The 18747-nt window shown below is 41.3% G+C and overlaps 1 protein-coding gene across 5 annotated transcripts in view; it reads left to right on the plus strand.

Annotated features, from left to right (window-relative positions):
* Positions 1 to 18747, plus strand: part of JAZF1 (JAZF zinc finger 1) — a 339739-nt gene that overhangs the window by 178153 nt on the left and 142839 nt on the right. For all 5 annotated transcript variants that reach the window (XR_004351548.1, XM_032643926.1, XM_032643928.1 and 2 more), the window contains exon 2: positions 9099 to 9171. Coding sequence is in view for 4 of the 5 variants with exons in the window: in XM_032643926.1 (XP_032499817.1) it covers positions 9099 to 9171 (73 nt within the window). In the remaining variant the exon portion in view is untranslated. The remainder of the gene's footprint in view (positions 1 to 9098; positions 9172 to 18747) is intronic.

Genomic DNA, 18747 nt, shown 5'->3' on the forward strand with positions numbered 1-18747 from the left:
ATTGTTAAAGAGAATTTTTTTAAGAATCTGAAAAAACAAAGCAAGACATCAGATTAGAACTTTGAGTCCAACAAAATAAACCAGCATTCCAGTTGTTTCATGTTTCTGTTAAGATCTGGTTTGGTTTCATGTAACTGAAAAACCCTACATAACACATGCCTTAAGGGGAAGAGTTTATTTCTTTCACTTTCAGGAAGTCTGGAGGTGGTCAGTCTCAGAGTGGTGTGGGTCTTCATGGGATCAGGGATTCAGGCTCCTATTGTGTTGCTCAGCCATGTATGACTTCTGTAGATTATATCATATCCAAAGTAGATGCAGGAGGGAAAAATAACCACAAGCAAAGGCACATGACTTTAAAGAGGCTTCCCAGAAGCCTTACATCCTATTGGCCAGGCCTTCGTCACAGGACTACACCTGGCTCAAGGAATGCTGGGAAATGTAGTCTTTATACCAGACAGCCATATTCCTAAGCATTATGGAGGAAGAAGGGGAAAATGACTACCCAGTGGTAGCCAGCAATCTCACTACATTATGTGAATGATGAGTTCTTAGATCATCTGTGCATCATTATGCCACTGACTATAAAATGGAGATAATCCACAACAGTACAGAGTTTGATTTCAAAACATTCTATGGGCTAAAGAACGGACTAGTAGCTACACCTAACACATTGCTTATTTAATCCTCGTTTCAGCACTCACTCAAAAGTACTATCCTTATCAGAATTTTACAGATGAAAAAAAAAACTAAGACTTAAAGAAGTTATACAGCTAGTATGGAACAGAGGCAGTTTGACTGGCGTGGAGTTGCATTATAATCCTTAGTATCACCAAGAAGTGGGAGCAGGGATTCCCGTGGGAGGGTGATTACAGTAGAGTGAGCCTTAGAGTCTTGGGTACCAAATCAGTTAAAACACTGAACTCGGGGTCCGTTTTGACTCAGTTCTCTTTTTGTCCCAATCTTTTATATTCACTCCCTTGTGAAATTTGCCTATTACTTGGTTTCAAATGCAATACAACCTCTGGCTTTTCTTTATCCCTGCTGGGATTTTATTAGGCCTACTAGGTCCTCAGTCAGTACTTCCTAATGAATTGGCTGAGTTATATGATAACCAAGTTTTGACTCAGAGTGGTCAGGTTTTTGCTGTATCGTCGTTTTGTTTTGAGGGACATGGTCTGGTTCCAGTGCCTGCTGGAACGTGGCATTATGGTGGGAATCTACAGCGCTGCAGTCCCTATCTGTGTCCTGAGTCCTTTATCTCTTCTTCCTTTGAGTCTTCTCGGTTCTGCAAAATGTCTTACCACACATCAGAAGCAGACCTCCTTTTCTTGCCTGTCAAACCCTTCTCACTTTCTAGTTTCTTCCTTACTTTTGGTAATGAGGCCCTCAGATCTGTAACACAAGAAAAACAGTGTATTTCCATTTCTACTTTCACCAAATCTTATATTTCTTTATTCTAGCTTTTTCCCACCATTCTCCACACCACCACCAGTTATTTTTCTAAAACGTGGACCGTATCAGTTTACTCCTTCTGAGGTTCTCCATTGTTCACGGAGTTAAGTCCAAACTCTTGGAGAACATTTCAAGCCTTCCAGAACGTGGGCCTGATCTACATTGTGAGACTCTTCGTGCAGAGTTCCAGCCGCACTGGCTTTCTTGCCCCTGTCTCTGCTAATGCTCAGACCGTTTTCTATTCTGATTCACCATTTTCTCACCTTTTCTGACTAGAGATTTAGGTCAAGGCTCATGTAAAATTTCCTTTCAAGAAGTTTCTCTGATTCGCCCAGAGAATCCTGTTTTGTTTCTACAGCAGCTAGTGTAGTCCTCTAGGTTGACACAGATCTGTCTGTCTTGGATTATTGTTAACTGTGAATTGTGTTGTCTTTCTTGCTCAGTTGTGAATCTACTGACTGAGAATTTCCCTTTTGCAACTAGTGCATGACAAGAGTGCAGTATGTCTTTCTTGAAATGAACTCAGTATCTTTGTCTCCATGAAGAAAGTCTGAGCTCTTGTAAGTCCAAACAACGCCTTATATCTTCTGTAGCCTCCTAACCAGCCATTTGACTTAGACCACGGAAAATAACAGAGATTATCATCTAGAGGCAATAGCTCCATCCTCGTGATATTCGTAGAGCTCTAACACAGGGTTTCTCAACATCTGCATCATTGGCGTCGTCGGCCAAGTAATTCTTTTGTGGGGGCTGCTGTCCTGTGTGTGCACTGTAGGACGTGTAGCAGCATCCCTGGCCTCTACCCACCAGATGCCAGTAGCATCCTCACCCCAGTTGTCTCTAGATATTGGCAAACATCTTGATGGGCTGTGGGTGGGGGGCAAAATCGCCCACAGTTCAGAGCAACTGTTTTAAAGTATCCCTATAAATATTTTATAACTAATGGATATCGGCTCTGCAGCCCACATTTCCCCACAGACTTCTCACCTGTGCTTTCTGCTTCAAACTTCATGCCGTTTTCAGATCCCTAACCTCACCTATGAACCACTGCCTATGCCTAAGTCCCTTCCTTCAAAACCCAACTCAGTTCCTATTCATCAGTAAATCCTTCCCAGATTATCCCTTTCTGCCCCTCTCTCTCGTCATTCTGAATTTTGCATCATTTTCCGTCTTTCTGCACATCTGTGCTTACTGGTATATATTTTTCTTATAAGTGTCTCTCTGTACTGGCAGTCCCTCACACTTGGGTCTGTTTTCCTCTCCTGTCCGTCTGACTCTGCTAGTTGAAGAGTCTGAGCCGAATGCTTACCTTTATGTCTCTTGTGTTATGCATGCCCAGGGCATTCATGTATTTGTTCAGCGTATGTTCACTGATTATTTACGAAGCACTGGACTTAGGGTTTGTGGCCTCTAAAATCTGGTCCCTTAAGGAGCTTCCATTTTGGTGGGGTGTTAAGACAGATTGGCAAATGTGTAGCATAACACATGGTAGAGGTAGTGCATAGGCCAGCGCCTTGGAAGATGGGTAGAATTTCCTTGGGCAAACAATTTTAGGCAGAAGGAGTTGAAGGTCTCTTTTCATGAACAGCCATTGCCCTTCCATCCTTGGAGAGAGGACTTCGAGAGCCTCGTTTTCCCTGCCTTCTCTTTTGTCACTTACCTTCACCCACCAGCAGCTCTCTTTTCTTCCAGATACATGCTTTTAGGCTCTTCCCATGGGCAGTGGTGACATAGAAGCTCCTTTACGGCCTTTTGTATCACATGCTACTTGGATCCATCATCAGGTTCATTTCTGGGGAAAGCAGACACGTCCATTTGTGTGTACATGCACACATGCCTGTAAGATCAAATGGGACTAAGTTTTGGCCTTATTCCTGTTTGGAAGAATTTTATATTGTTGTGTAACCCCAGCACCCCAGTCTTCAGGGTCACTATATACAGATGTACAGGTTGTGCACTGCACAAACATACCTGGCAGCCACGATGGACTCTGACAGTCTCTCTTGTCCCAGGTAACAAGGTAGAGAATTTGGCTGAAGAGTGCAGACTGAGAGTGTCATACATATAAGGCTACACACCTTATACTTGGGGAAAAATAGCTACCACTCTCAAGCAGTCATCAATGACCCTAGGAGTTTGATGGGTTGGTGAAGAGTTAAAAAGCATCCTGGTCAGAACTGTTTATTTCTAATAACTTTAACCCTCTGGTCATGCCGGAAACTGAAAAGGCTGCAGTATGCTGTGTTTGTTTATAAATCAGCCTCCTAGAGCATTGTCCCAACGGTTCTTGGTTGAATACCGTTTATTCATTCACTTGTGGAGGAAAACTCAGGCTGCAAATGGGAACATAAATGCTTTTCTAATAGATGGCGTTATCGTACTGCACAATGTCCCCGACTTTTAGATATTTAACTCATAAAGTTTACAGCACGACTTAACTGCATCTGGATTTCACATTGAATTTGGAAAGGCAAGAATCTCACTGTAATTTGCACTGACTGCCCTGTAATGGAAATTATGGCTTGGGAAAAGTTTCAAATGACGTGTCTATAAACAAAGGAAAAGTTGATCCATTCAAAGGCCAGTTATGTGCAATTGTAGGATTTTTTATTTTTATTTTTGAAAGGACCATTGCCGGCAAGAAATATTTATTTCGGCAGCTGAAGTAAACTAACTGTGAATTAAAAGTTGTCAGTTCATCAAAACTCAGTCCTAAAAGTGGAGTGAAAGTTGCAACAGAACTTTGCTGGGCTTTTAAGAAAGCTATAAAGATTGTATGGAGGCCAGTGTTGCAACTGGTTGGTAGCAATGGGTTGACTTCAGAGGATGAGCATTAAATGGTCAAAATGCTGGCCTAATGGGACCCAGGACTCAGGGCTTCTGGTCCTAGCCCTGCTGTTAACTGGGTTTGTGTAAATAGGCATGTCACTTAACTTTCCAAGCCTCAATTTGTCTGCTCCTTTGCTCCTGTCTCCCACCATTTATTTGTTCTGGTGTATCTTCCGTTCACGTTCAAGACTTAACCTCAAATGTCTAATGATCACTCCTTGACTGTTCTTGGCTCCTATTTAAGACACTGAGGCAATAAAAATCTGATGGGAGGCTCTGGATAGAGGCATGGATGGAGCTCGTTGACCATAGACTTATCTGCAGGGAAATCACTTAATCAAGGAATTGCCAGATGTCAGCATCTGGTGATCTCGTCTCTGCATCCACTTAGCTTAATCAGAGAGGAATCCTCCCGCCTGCCTGCCAGTGTTCTTGGGACAGTGAAGTAGGTATATTTCCACTCTAATCCCCTTGTTTTCAGCCATGTGTTCTCCCCACTCCCCCTCTATCTTCGCTGTGCTTGGTTTCCTGGTTCAGTGTCTCTAGATAATCAACCTTTTAAACAATTCTCCTGTTTTCAGCCCTGAACCTTCCCTTCCTTGCCTTTTGCAACTCCTGGCACCTCCAGGTCCAGGGCCTCTCGGGGCTAGAAGCATGGGCCAGGAGGGGAACCCAGTGGGTTCCCCTCCTGGCCCGTGCATCTCCCCTGCTGCAGGCACTTGAGACTATAGCTTCCTCTACTCTTCTGAGTCACTTGTCACTCCTGTATGAGTTTTCCATCTTCCAAAACACTGGTCCAAACCACTTGTCTGCTGATGTCTCCCCTTTTTTTCTATCCCTGGAGAGGTTTTCATTCCTTTGTTTCTTCCTTTAGTGGGGCCTTGGATGGTGAAGGAAAAAAACGCCTTTGATCAATCTGCCATGTTTGACCCCAAATCTTCCATTTTCTCATCATAAAATTAGTGTATCCATTTAATAATGGTGATGCATCTCCTACATGCCTGCCCCTGGGCTGAGTGCTGGAGAGAGGAAAGAAATTGAGATGATTCATCTCTGAGAAATGTGGGAAGGGGAAAGGATGTGCCCAGCGTCTGCCTCTATGGTGGCACAAGTGCGGGGACAGTGCTGGGGATGAGGTGATGCAGAAAAGGGAGGAGGGATGCACGCGCTCAGCCAGGGATGTTGTGGAAGGCTCTCCTGAATAAACTAAAACTCTGTGATTTTGTCAGTTCAGCTGTTGGGGGGAAGACTGAGAACAGACTGTGCCCATTAATTGTTACCAAGTGAGTCCACAGAAAAGTGGTGTTTCCATCCCAGACTTTCAGTATCCCTCATCTGGCTGGGTGGGCCTTTTCCTCTCCAGGATCTTCTGGGTCTGCCTTCCCACTCACGTCATCTCAGGCCTCCCACTGTTGCCCTCCACGCAGAGCAAAGAGCCCAGCATTTGGAGGATATAGAATTTGAAGAAGGCCTTCTTGGGCAGGGGCGGCGTGATATCCTGTCTCCCCCTCCCTGCTGCCTCCCAGCCTGCAAATAGCTCATTGCTGATAGAGGCCTCATTAGTCTTGTTGAGAGGTAGTATGGCTGGTTTCTGACATTCTTAAATTGGAAATAAATACAGGCATATAAATCCCAGCAATGTAGACTAGCTGAAGCACAGCCAGAGCCCATGAGCTCCTCAGTTAGCTTCTGTTAACCCAGCAAATAGAGTTTTCCTGGAAGCTTGAAGATAACGCTACAAAAGACTCAACATAGGTCCCAAATCCAGGCACTTGGTGGACATTGGTTCCCAACACCAGAGACAGCAGAGCTGATGAATACAGGCCTCCCTGATTGAACAAGGTGTGCTGTTTGCCCTCCTTTCATCATGTTTAACTCTAGTTCCTATCCAGAAGGGTCTGAAGACTGTCCTTCCCTTATTTCTGCCGTTTGCTTGGCTTTTCTCTTAACTACTTGAGAAGTCATGGGAGCTGGTGCTGCGACATTGAGCCTTTTGCCATTTAATTGACTCTATAAAACCACAGGGCAGTAGGACCAGATGAGCTACAGCGAGCTTCCACTTTGTGTCTCGTCCTTACTGTAGAACTGTGTGTTCAAGCTATTACCCTGAACTAGGAATGGTAGAAGAAGCACATTGCTGTCTACTGTGGAGGGTACTACGTTTTAGAAACTTTGAAGTTGATAGGTTTTTATTGCTTGGGTATCTTAAAATACATTTTCATATTTGAATTCCTTTATCTTCAGTCAGCCTGAAATCTGTGAGAGTGCAAGGGGTGATATGAGACAGAAAACAGTCAACTCTTAGTGGGTTTTTTTGACTGTGCCCTGCCCTGCTGAGAAATTTGAGGTTCATCTTCCTGTCCCTTCTTTGTGATATAAGAGCGGTAGAGCATTGCTGCATGGGGCTGTAGGTAGCCGCAGTATGGGATGCTTTACTTTCTTGCCAGTTGCCAGTTTAAGGAACATCGTGTGGCCATGAAAAATTCAGGCGTTTCTATCCCACAGACCATTTACTGAGATGGATTTTATCTCTGGGCAACGGTAGCCAACGTTCCAGGTTCACCTTTTGATCAGTGCCATAAACAAGCCAGAGAAATATCTGGGAGATTGTGCACTATGGCCACTGAACTTCATATCACATTTCTTATTGTAGCGACTTGTGCAAAAACTGTCTCGGTGGTGTGGCACGTGGCTTACAGAAGTTGTTCTTGTTGTAGTCAGTAATTTCCAATGGACAGTGTTACTCTCCAGTTCATTCTGCTAATGACGTTCCGTCTTCATGAGGAGGACGTCATCGTCCTGCTGTGAACACCCGAGGCCCTTGTCACTCCAGTCCTCTCCTGTAGAGAGTTTTTAGCGTCAGACAGTTACTTTTTGGTCAGGGAGGGAGAAATAATGAAGGCGGCTATTTTACTTTTACTGAATGCGAAGTGCTCCACAGTGTAATTAAATCCATAAAATGGTGAGTCATGATCATTGCACGCCAGTCAGCCAGGAAGTGGGTGACAGAGCTGATGTCTATTCGCGACCAGCCCCTGATGCTTTTCCTCTGGTAGCACTTGTGCAGGCTTCTCCTGATTTGTGGGCACCAAGTACCTAATTTCGTTTTAAGAACACGAAGCTTTCGTGGATGCTCTTAAGGTTGCCCAAGGAAACATTTAATCTGAAAGAGATGTCTCAGGCCTGGTGGACATGTGTCTGGAAGTTCTACTTTCTTGTCGGTTACCGGGGTCTGCATTCTAGAAAAACAGGAGAATCCTGCCTGAGGTGCTTCCAGATGGTTTTGTTGTTGTTGTTATGGAAAGGCATTTGGAAGCTTCTGGAAGTCCATTTCACCGCTCATAATTTGAGGGTATGTGAGCATAAATCTAGCCTAGGTTATGGAAGATGGTGGAACAAAGAAAACAGTGTTTCTGTAGGCCAGGGATCTATCAGTACAAACAGCCTCAGGTGCATATGTAATCATCATAGGAGGCAGAGGAAATGCTGAGTTACTGATCTGTTCTCACTTGCGCTGCCAAAACCTCAAGACCCAATGTGATGGAGCCATTCAGAGAACCTTTGTCTCTTGTTTCAGAATTTGGCTTTCATGGCTTGCGATGGCAACGACCCAGGAAGCAGGATTTCTGAATAGTGTGTCCCTGAAATTCTTGGCATAGGAAAAATAATAAAGTGAACGTGAGATTCTTAACTATAACACCAATAAAAAAATCGCCACTACTGTCCAGTTTTAGTCTGGGAGTGGAAAGCATTGTAAATTGATTTTGATGCTGTCATTTTTGCCACCTGTGCTCTATGCCACTGTGGTCTGCACCCCCTACCCCCATCACCTGTTAACGCACTTTGGAGTTAGCATGTATATCTTACATCCACCATGGGCAGTAAACACTTCCTGTACCAAGGTGCTTGAAACAATATCTGTCATTACATCAAAGAAGGTGTTATTGCCAAGTGCAGCTGGAAGAGTTCTAATAATGAGATGGTTTTAAACGAGGTTGTAATGAAATCTGTGTGAAATGTCTAAACCTTTTTCTAAGAAAACAAAAATGTGTTCACGTTTCTTTATAGTCTTACTATAGCAACATTGTTTTTGCATATACTTAGCACAATCATTTCTCTACATGAGAAGTTTGAATATATTTCTAGTTGTTAAAAGTGCATGTTTTGGTGCTATGTTGGAGAAGCACTGTTAGGGAACTTTGCTCTGGTGTTGAATTCTCTCTCTTCAAGGGGGAAAAAACCCTCTGATGAATGTGGTGTTTGTGGATTCTGAACCAGCATGAGAATTTCTGATTGAGAGTCTAGAAAAGTTATAATAAACATACAGTTAAGAAGGAGAAGAGTTGCCCTCTAGAATGTGAATCCAAACCCAGGAAAGTATGCAGTGAATAAGAACAGCGCTCAGTAGATTTTCAGGTTGATGGAGCTTTCCAATGGCAACTAATTTGTTCCAGCATTGAAGTGAGCGTAATTAACAGAGCCTTTCTTTCTTAGGCCGATTAACCACCAAAAACCATGCCAACATTGTAACTGTAAGCCATGGAAACCAATATTTATGAGGGGGATTGTGCAAGAGTTTGTGTGACAGATGGACATTTTATCACTGTTGATGTTTGGAATTCTCTTGAAAAGTAATGCAATCTCTTGTTATTTGTGAATGAATGAACAAATGATGGTGCTTTGCTGACTGAGTTGTCTTTAAAAAGCGGTCTACTAAATTAATCTTTTTCTCCATTTAGCCTCTGTTACTTTAGGTTAGGTAGCCACATATATTCTAATGTGAAAGCTGAAAAATCATAATTGTGTTTTTCTTTCAGATACGGATCCACGTGTTTTAGAAAAACAAGAATTACAGCAGCCAACCTATGTTGCCCTCAGTTACATTAATAGGTAAGCCATTTTCAGAATTTATAGCAACCTCATATCTGCCACATGTTTATTTTTTAAATGTATCTTTTTAACGGGGTAGGAAAAATGTTTTCAGTCTTCAGTTATTTACAGGAGATTATTTAAGATCAACTTCTATATGGAATTTTCTTGTTTCTGTGATGGGGAGAGGCAGGTTGTAGTTCTCTGTTCATAAGGCCGGAACGTGACTGATTTATAAGCTCATTCTGGAAGTAGTTTGCGTGCAGAGGTAGAATATACTCTTTTGACTTCATAGGGCAGTTTGGAGATGAATGGATTTATGTTTGAGTGAAACTTTTAAACCCTGGGGTGAAGAGGTGCTTTTATGAATTCAGAACATTGCTGGAATATCAGAATATATCAGGATATAACAAACTGAAATAATTTAATATCAAAGTTACTTAGTAGCAGTTCACCTTTTAGTAAAAACATTCTCAACTGACCCATCTGTGTTGAGTCACACGAGTTTTTCCTGAAACTGAACGTGCGAGCACGACCTTAGAGAACAGTTTAGAACCTAATATATCGGGTCTAAAAGAGGACTTGTTGTTTCATCCAACTTAAATAATTAAGGAGACAGGGATTTTTGAAGAGAACCTGAAATCAACTGATGTTAGGAAAACACCCGCCCCCCCCCCACATGAGAAAAAGACAAAGGAAAAGCGAAACTAGTTTTTAATGGGAATGAAAAATTCTCGGCTGATAATTCAGTGCTTGAATTTCTATTGACTGTCCCCTTTTTATATAAGGCAAAGAGTGTTTCTGGTTTCTTGGTACCAGAGCTGAGGTTCAGGATCTGAGGTGGAAAGCTGGGAATGAATTATCTGTACTGTTTCATTTTAATGCCTTTTCAGAAAATTTACTTAAATCTTGTCTAGAGAAGGCTTTGAATTGGAGTCACTGTGCTCAGCTTCAAGTTCTTTTATGAAGCATGTTTTTTAAAGGATTCATTAATATAAACATCTATTTGAATATCTTCTTTGGGTTTCCTACTTATCAGCCTTTCCTGGAAGTGAGATAAAATATCTAGTTTTTCATTAACCATGATTTTGGGGCTGTTTTAAGTAGAACACCTTCAAAATCACATCAAATACAAATAAAGATGTATGTGCTTATCTGGATTTCTCACAAAACCCGTGTTGTTTCCCGAGTTTAGCACAGGTTTTGAAAAGTCTTTAAGTATGCATTAGAATTATGTGAAAGAAATGTATGTGAATTAGCCTAGTAACATTGAGGAATAGGATAAATAGTCTTATAGATCAATTATGGTATTGGATAGGACTTTTTAATAGTGTGGCTATTGTATTTTTGGTAAAATATGTTACCTATGTATATACAAACGCGTGTATTATTAAGCCTTATTCTAATGAGAGTCTGTGAGATTTTCACATTCATTCTTCCTGTGTGTATTGTCAGCCATGTGGGCAACAGGGATCTACTAATTACACGGACATTACACTTACTAAAGAAAGAAATATTCTGCCAGGTGTGATTTGGGACTCTAGTGAAGTTGAAGTATAGGGACAAGGGCCACAGACAAAAAACCCACCAGAGAACTTGAATCAAGTGTGATAGTTTAGTATAAACTGTGCAGTAGGATGTGCTTCAACCCTAGAGAGTCAGGGTGTAATCAGTGGGTGTGGACTTTCTGAGATGAGTCTTCTGGGTGTGGACTTTCTGAGATGAGTCTTCTGGAAGAAAATGAGCATTTAAAAAAATAACCTTTTATTATTATAGCCGTATATTGTAGAAAATTAGAAAATATAATCCCCAAAAAATTGTTTTTTATTAAAACATCACATTCCCGCCACCCAGATATCACTACTGGTAATACCTTAACACACATTTTTCAGATCACTTTTAAAATAAACTATATAATAGCAACTGTACCTCAGTAATTAGTTAATAAATACATACATACATATATACATACGTACAAAACAATATAATTTTTTTTTTTTTTTTTTTTTTTTTTTTTTTTTTGCGGTACGCGGGCCTCTCACTGTTGTGGCCTCTCCCGCTGCGGAGCACAGGCTCCGGATGCGCAGGCTCAACGGCCATGGCTCACGGGCCCAGCCGCTCCGCGGTATGTGGGATCCTCCTGGACCGGGGCACGAACCCGTGTCTCCTGCCTCCGCAGGCGGACTCTCAACCACTGCGCCACCAGGGAAGCCCAACAATATAATTTTTAACCCAAAGCTGTACATACTTTTTTGCAGCCTGCTCAGTTGTGCCACTGATCTCTACTTTTTCAGTACATTTGCATCTAATCTAATACCCTTATCATATGCAGGTTTCCCCAGGTAATCTAAACAAGTCTATTATTGCTGTTTGTCTAACCCAGTGTCCAATCCATAACATCATATTGCACCTGGATGTTTTGCCCCCCAAGTTTCTTTTAATCTGGCACAGTGACTTGTTGAAGAGATGGGCCAGCGTCCCACAGAATACGTCCGCCTTCTGGGTTTCCTTTAGGCTTTCTCCAAGAGACTATTTGGCAGGTTCCTCTGTGTCCTTTATTTGCTATAAGCTGGAAGTTAGATCTGGAGAAGATGTGTCTTGAACTGGACATACTGTATTTAGAGGTCTGAGACAATAAAGAATTCGCCATATCCTGTCCTGGCTGGTAGAGAAGCAGACGTATGTAGGGGATTGAGATGTTTATTCGTGATCTTTAAGTCAAGAGAAGGACTGTGTATGGAAGGTTGCCCAGGTTACTAACAGCCCTTCTCACTCGGGTCCCTCTGTGGACAGTGCCGCATACATAACAGGACTGAACACATGGTAGACCCTCTAGGTATTGGTGTGTAGGTGATAAATACCTGGTAGACGGAAAAGAGAGCTGAGCAATGGAGAACTGCAAGGAGGAAGCCAAGTCTGGCCATAGGGGAAAAAAATGCTAAAAGGAGCCTTAAGGGGACTGGATACACTAAAACTCCTAGAGGAAAACATAGGCAGAACACTCTTTGACATAAATTGCAGCAATATTTTTTTGGACCCGTCTCCTAGAGTAATAGAAATAAAAACAAAAATAAACAAATGGGACCCAATTAAACTTAAAACCTTTTGCACAGCAAAGGAAACCACGAATAAAATGAAACGACAACCTATGGAATGGGAGAAAATATTTGCAAACGATGCGACCAACAAGGGATTAATTTCCAAAATATACAAACAGTTCATACAGCTTAATATCAGAAAACCAAACAACACAATCAAAAAATGGGCAGAAGATCTAAATAAACATTTCTCCAAAGAAGACATACAGATGGCTAACAGGCACATGAAAAGATGCTCGGTATCGCTAATAGAGAAATGCAAATCAAAACTACAATGAGGTATCACCTCACACCGGTCACAGTGGCCATCATCGAAAAGTCTATAAATAATAAATGCTGGAGAGGGTGTGGAGAAAAGGGAACCCTCCTACCCTGTTGGTGGGAATGTAAATTGATGCACCCACTATGTACAATAGTATGGAGGTTCCCTAAAAACTAAAAATAGGGTTACCATATGATCCAGCAATCCCACTCCTGGGCATATATCTGGAGAAAACTCTAATTCAAACTCTAATTCAAAAAGATACATGCACCCCAATGCTCAGAGCAGAGCTATTTATAATAGCCAAGACATGGAAGCAACCTAAATGTCCCTCAATTACTACTCAGAATATTAGCTGTAAAAAATAAGGGCTTCCCTGGTGGCGCAGTGGTTGAGAGTCCGCCTGCCGATGCAGGGGACACGGGTTCGTGCCCCGGTCCTGGAAGATCCCACATGCCACGGAGCAGATGGGCCCGTGAGCCATGGCTGCTGAGTCTGTGCGTCCGGAGCCTGTGCTCCGCAACGGGAGAGGCCACAACAGTGAGAGGCCCGTGTACCACAAAAGAAATAAAAATAAAATAATGCCAGCAACATGGATGAACCTAGAGATTATCATATTAAGTGAAATAGGCAGAGAAAGACATATCATATAATATCACTTATATGTCGCTTTTTAAAAAAATGATACAAGTGAACTTATTTATAAAACAGAAATAGACTGACAGACACAGAAAACAAACTTATGGTTACCAAAGGGGAAAGAGGGGGAAGGGATAAATTAGGAGTTTGGGATTAACATATACACACTATTATATATAAAATATAATAAATAAACAACAAGGTCCTACTGTATAGCATAGGGAACTATATTCAGTATTTTGTAATAACCTATAATGGAAAAGAATCTGAAAAAGAACATATATATATGTATAACTGAATCACTTTGCTGTACACCTGAAACTAGCACAACTTTGTGAAACAACTATACTTCAATTAAAAAAGAAAAGAAAAAAAATTGGGATAAAAAGGAGTCTTAAGGGCCTTTGATCTGGAAGGGAAACATATTGAAATTCACATGAAGCCAGTAAGCATGCAAGAAGAGAGTAATAAAGGTTAGATAATAAAAGAAAGTCAGCTAGATGGCAATATCCTGAATACTGCAGAAAAGAGTACTTTTCAAAAAAAAAATTGAACAAATAAGGTTTTTTTTTCCCCTTAAACCTCAGGGGGAAATAAAATCTTTGCCGAGCAGTGAAGACAGGAAAAGAATTAATATTTTTCTGCTCATATATCTGTTTATGCAACTCTGATTTTCTTTTGGGCACCTCAAAATTGAGTTGAAACTTTCTTTGGCAATAACACTGACTGAAATTGCAGAGTTAGGGTACTTAAAATGGAGCTAGCTTTTTGGATTAAAAAAAAAAAAAAAGAACTGAGTGGAAATCGGAGAGCCTTTGTTTATACCTATTTTAAATTGCTTTACTCTCTTGAACATAATGTGTTGAACAACCTTTAATTCCTTTAAAAGCGCATCTGTTACAACACCTGAGCAAATTTTAAAATAAAAATAGTTTAATGAGAAAGAGGGAGATGGAGTGAATTAGTGAGGGTTGAAGGAGTAGTTCCGGGGAAAAAAGATAGATATGGATTCTGAGGATAGGAAGTTCTGTTGATTTTGTGACGTTAGCAACAATGACAAGTTCATGTAATAGGAAATTTAATTGCTTAGTTTGTATAATATTTATACACCTGGCAAAAAGGTATAAAGGGCAAGAAGAAAAGCTAGATTTTGGATAGAGGAGACAATATAGAAGAAATGATACTAGAAAGAGCAAACATAACTCTTTCTATGTCTTGAGCTCTATGCGAAGCATTTTTCACATTACTTAGTTCATTTAATCTTCACAGTGACCACATAAAAGAAGTACTGTGATGATCTTCATTTTACAGGTTCAGAAGTTGAGACTCAGAGACGTTAAGTAACTTGCCCTAGGTCCCCGGCTGGTAGAAAGTGGAGTATTGGGTTCAGACCTGCACAGTTAGGCTCCAGACCTGTGTTTCTAATCGCTCTACAGGCTGCCTTGTTGGGATATCAGAGAGTAAAGTACTAGCTTAGAAGAGTAAGAGGAGAATGTGGAAAACTAATGATGAAAAAATCGGGTAGGACAGCTGGGCAGAGGGGATGCAGAAGGACATAAAGATGAGATTAATTACCGTGCTGTAGATAATTGGAGGGTAACAACCTAATAAAATTAAACAGTAGGAGACAGCAGAAGCAAAAAAATTGCTATGAGAAAGGTGACCAGGAGCTCCTAAGTGATGTATTGCTGCAAGGAAACTGGCTTGAGCGTGCAGGGCACAACCTAGCACAGCAGGCTTCAGCTAGAGTGGGGAAGGATGTCCACCACCACCTCTCACCAGTAGGCAGGTGATAGGTGCGCTGCGGGGTGAAGTCAGGCATCTCCTTAGAAAGGTTGATGAGAAGCGCTGGGCTGCATCTGGGTATTTCCTTCAAGTTATTGTTATATAGTCCAGGTAGCTGCCTCGAGGTGACAAGATAGCTTATTAATAACTTGTGACTCCCCAGAAATGGGTAATTGGGATAACTTAAAGACATGATAATGGACATGACTATAGCTGTTAATTACACTATTTTCTCTACAAAATGTTTGTATTAAAATAATTGAATTTTCCAAATTAACTTTTAATTTTTTAAATGTGTATATAATTTTAGTGTAAACTATAAAGGAATATCATGACTAGGCACAAATGGGTACCGTCTTGCACTCAATTCTTGTCATTTACTACCTAATAAGCATGTAATATTCTCTCATTCCTAAACTACAGCTCTACTAGAATTCTCTTTGTAAGACTCCCTGCACCACTTGGCATAATAGTAGTTAGGTATGACCTCCTCTAAAAATGAATTTTTGTTTAGCTTAGTGTTTGCTATTAAACAGCAAATTCTAGTCCCTAGAATAGTAATTCCAATGGATGTTTGCCAGCTCTCCTCTCCCTCTCTCCCTCTCTCCCTCTCTCCCTCTCTCCCTCTCTCCCTCTCTCTCCCTCTCTCTCCCTCTCTCTCCCTCTCTCTCCCTCTCTCTCCCTCTCTCTCCCTCTCTCTCTCTCCCTCTCTCTCTCTCACACACACACACACACAAACACAAACACAAACACAAACACACAGACAAAACTCATTTATTCCCAAATAGTTCTGTGGTCAATTGATTTGAGGAAATCTGGAGTTAAATAACATGGGTTTCTTTACCACAGGATTTAATCAGATCATCTCCTATGCTGATATGCATTTTAAGTCTCCAAGAGAGATAGTATAATTTTCATATGTACCTGATCCCAGAGCACTTTTTCTTGAAGCATCTGATGGGACTAGTTCTGCTAGTTGGGGGCTGCTAGAATTCAGTCACTTCCACTTACATCCTCAACTTCCCCAAGGAACCATGAAGCCTTTTATTCAGGACAGCCTGCTCGTCTTTTTCTGATTCAAAATGCAGAACACTACCATTTCCCTCCTGTTCAACTGGGAAGAACAAGGACAAAATTCTGCCCTTATACGCCAACTCCATCAACTTCTACTCTGTGCCTGTTTGAATAGTGATCCATTTGCTTCTCTCAACCTGCCCAGACACCTAGGTGGTTTCTATTAAAAATAACATACAGATGGCCAAGAAGCACATGAAAAGCTGCTCAGCATCACTAATTATTAGAGAAAGGCAAATTAAAACTACAATGAGGTATCACCTCACACCAGTTAGAATGGGCATAATCAGAAAATCTACAAACAACAAATGCTGGAGAGGGTGTGGAGAAAAGGGAACCCTCTTGCACTGTTGGTGGGAATGTAGATTGATACAGCCACTATGGAGAACAGTATGGAGGTTCCTTAAAAAACTAAAAATAGAATTACCATATGACCCAGCAATCCCACTACTGGGCATATACCCAGAGAAAACCATAACTCAAAAAGACACATGCACCCCATTGTTCATTGCAGCACTATTTACAATAGCCAGGTCATGGAAGCAACCTAAATGCCCATCAACAGACGAATGGGTAAAGAAGATGTGGTACATATACACAATGGAATATTACTCAGCCATAAAAAGGAATGAAATTGGGTCATTTGTAGAGACGTGGATGGATCTAGAGACTGTCATACAGAGTGAAGTAAGTCAGGAAGAGAAAAACAAATATTAACGCATATATGCTCACCCTAGAAAAACGGTACAGATGAACCGGTTTGCAGGGCAGAAATAGAGGCACAGATGTAGAGAACAAACATGGACACCAAGGGGGGAAAGCAGTGGGGGGGGAGGTGAATTGGGAGGTTGGGATTGACATATATACACTAATATGTATAAAATAGACAAGTAATAAGAACCTGCTGTATAAAAAAATTTAAAGAAACAATAAATAAATAAACTTTTTTTATTTGTTTAGAAATGATCCCTGTTTCTTCCCGCCCATCTCCAATGTCATTCTCTTCTCTCTCTAAGGAATAGAGCAATGTGGTGGTGAAGAGCATGCGAGCAGGAGTCAGACTGCTTAGGTTTAAGTGCTGTCTCTGCTATGCGTGAGCTATGTGAGCAAATCGACAAGTCTCAGCCTCTGTTTCCTCAACTCTAGTGATAATAATAATACCTTCCTAACAGTGGGCATTAAATCAGTGTGGACAAAGCACATATAGCAGTCAGTGCCTGGGACATAGGAAGTGTTGTATAAGTAATAGGTCTTTCATTATTCTTTATATTCTGCTCATGCTAAGTCTCCCTTTTCTCTATCAAGTCAGTAATTAGAGGAACAACTGCAGAGGAAGCATTGCTTTGGAGCCAGGCCAGAACAGTTCCTACCAGGAAAGAAGCTCCACGAGGGCAGGGATACTTTCTATATCCCACGACTGTGTCCCCAGCCCCCAGAACAGTATCTGGCACATAGTAGGCTCAATAAATGTTTATTGAATGAGGAAATGAGTGAGTACGAATTTTCATATGAGTGAATGAGAGAGTGAATAAATCATTGATTCTAGGGACACTTCTCTGAGACACCAGGAGCCTCTACTTCCCATGTGCACTGAGAGGGCTATGTGATAAAAATGGAGTGGGGTACAACTTTTATTCAGTATTCACATGGAATGAAGCAGAAAGTATGCTAAACAGTGGCCACTGCCAATTCCCCCACCATAAACAACTGGACAGATGGATGAGACTGTGGTTTTCAAGCTCTGGACAATAGGCAGTACCAGATGATTCCTGAGATAAAGGAGACTTTAGGAGGTGAGCCCTGTGGTCATCTGGCTCACTGACAGGACAATTTCCTTACTGCAGTCGAGTGAGCTAGAACCCAAAGAGAGGGGTCAGAGTTAGGGCAACTAAAGCTGCTGGAATCTGTAGCACAGGGAGACTGGAGATGAGAGATCTGTGCAGAAAGGGACCACAAAGGTCTGTATGAAGGTCCTTCATGAGTCCATGGCTGAGAGTGGACATGTTCAGGGTAAGACTGTGAGTCTTACCAAAGAGCAGCAGCTACAGGGGTAAGGATGGAACAGCAAGACCGGAGGTCAAGCAGTACTGGTAGGCATTGCATTCTAGCCCAGCCAGCGTGGAAACAACAACCTGTTAATACCCTAATCTTCCAACTGAGGTACCAGAAAGACTCAAATTAGAGATAAGGACTTTGTTCTAGAGTGTGGCCTGCTCTAGAGATAGCCTAACAGCTCCTAAAACCAAGACTCCCATAAGTTTTTCAGAGGAGACAGTTTCGAGGTGAGTGCTGACAAGTTAGAAGGTCTTGGGAAACACTTTGGGCTTTCGCAGATCGGCCTTAATAAACCATAAATGTAGGCCTACACAAGTTCAACATGATCAGCCTGAAACTGAGCTGTCTGCTAGAACAAAAATCAATAGTCTTCACAGAAATTAATCAGATACACAATGTCTAATACACAATAAAAAATTACTAGACATGAAAGGCTTAGGAAAGTCTTACTCTTCAGTGTGAAAAAAAAAAAAAAAAAAGCAGTCAATAGACACCCTCCCTGAGATGGCTCAGGTGTTAGATTTAGGAAACAAAGACTTAAAAGCAGTCATTATAAATGTGTTCAAGACGTAAAGGAAAAATATACTAAATAAGAGTGTTTTGAATGAAAATAAAATTAGTCTGGATGCTTTTTTAAAAAAAATTCTCCTACCAGAATCTGAACTACTTAATGAAAGCTTTCTT

The sequence above is a fragment of the Phocoena sinus genome, chromosome 9 (assembly GCF_008692025.1).
Source record: "Phocoena sinus isolate mPhoSin1 chromosome 9, mPhoSin1.pri, whole genome shotgun sequence".
Taxonomy (NCBI): Eukaryota; Metazoa; Chordata; class Mammalia; order Artiodactyla; family Phocoenidae; genus Phocoena; species Phocoena sinus.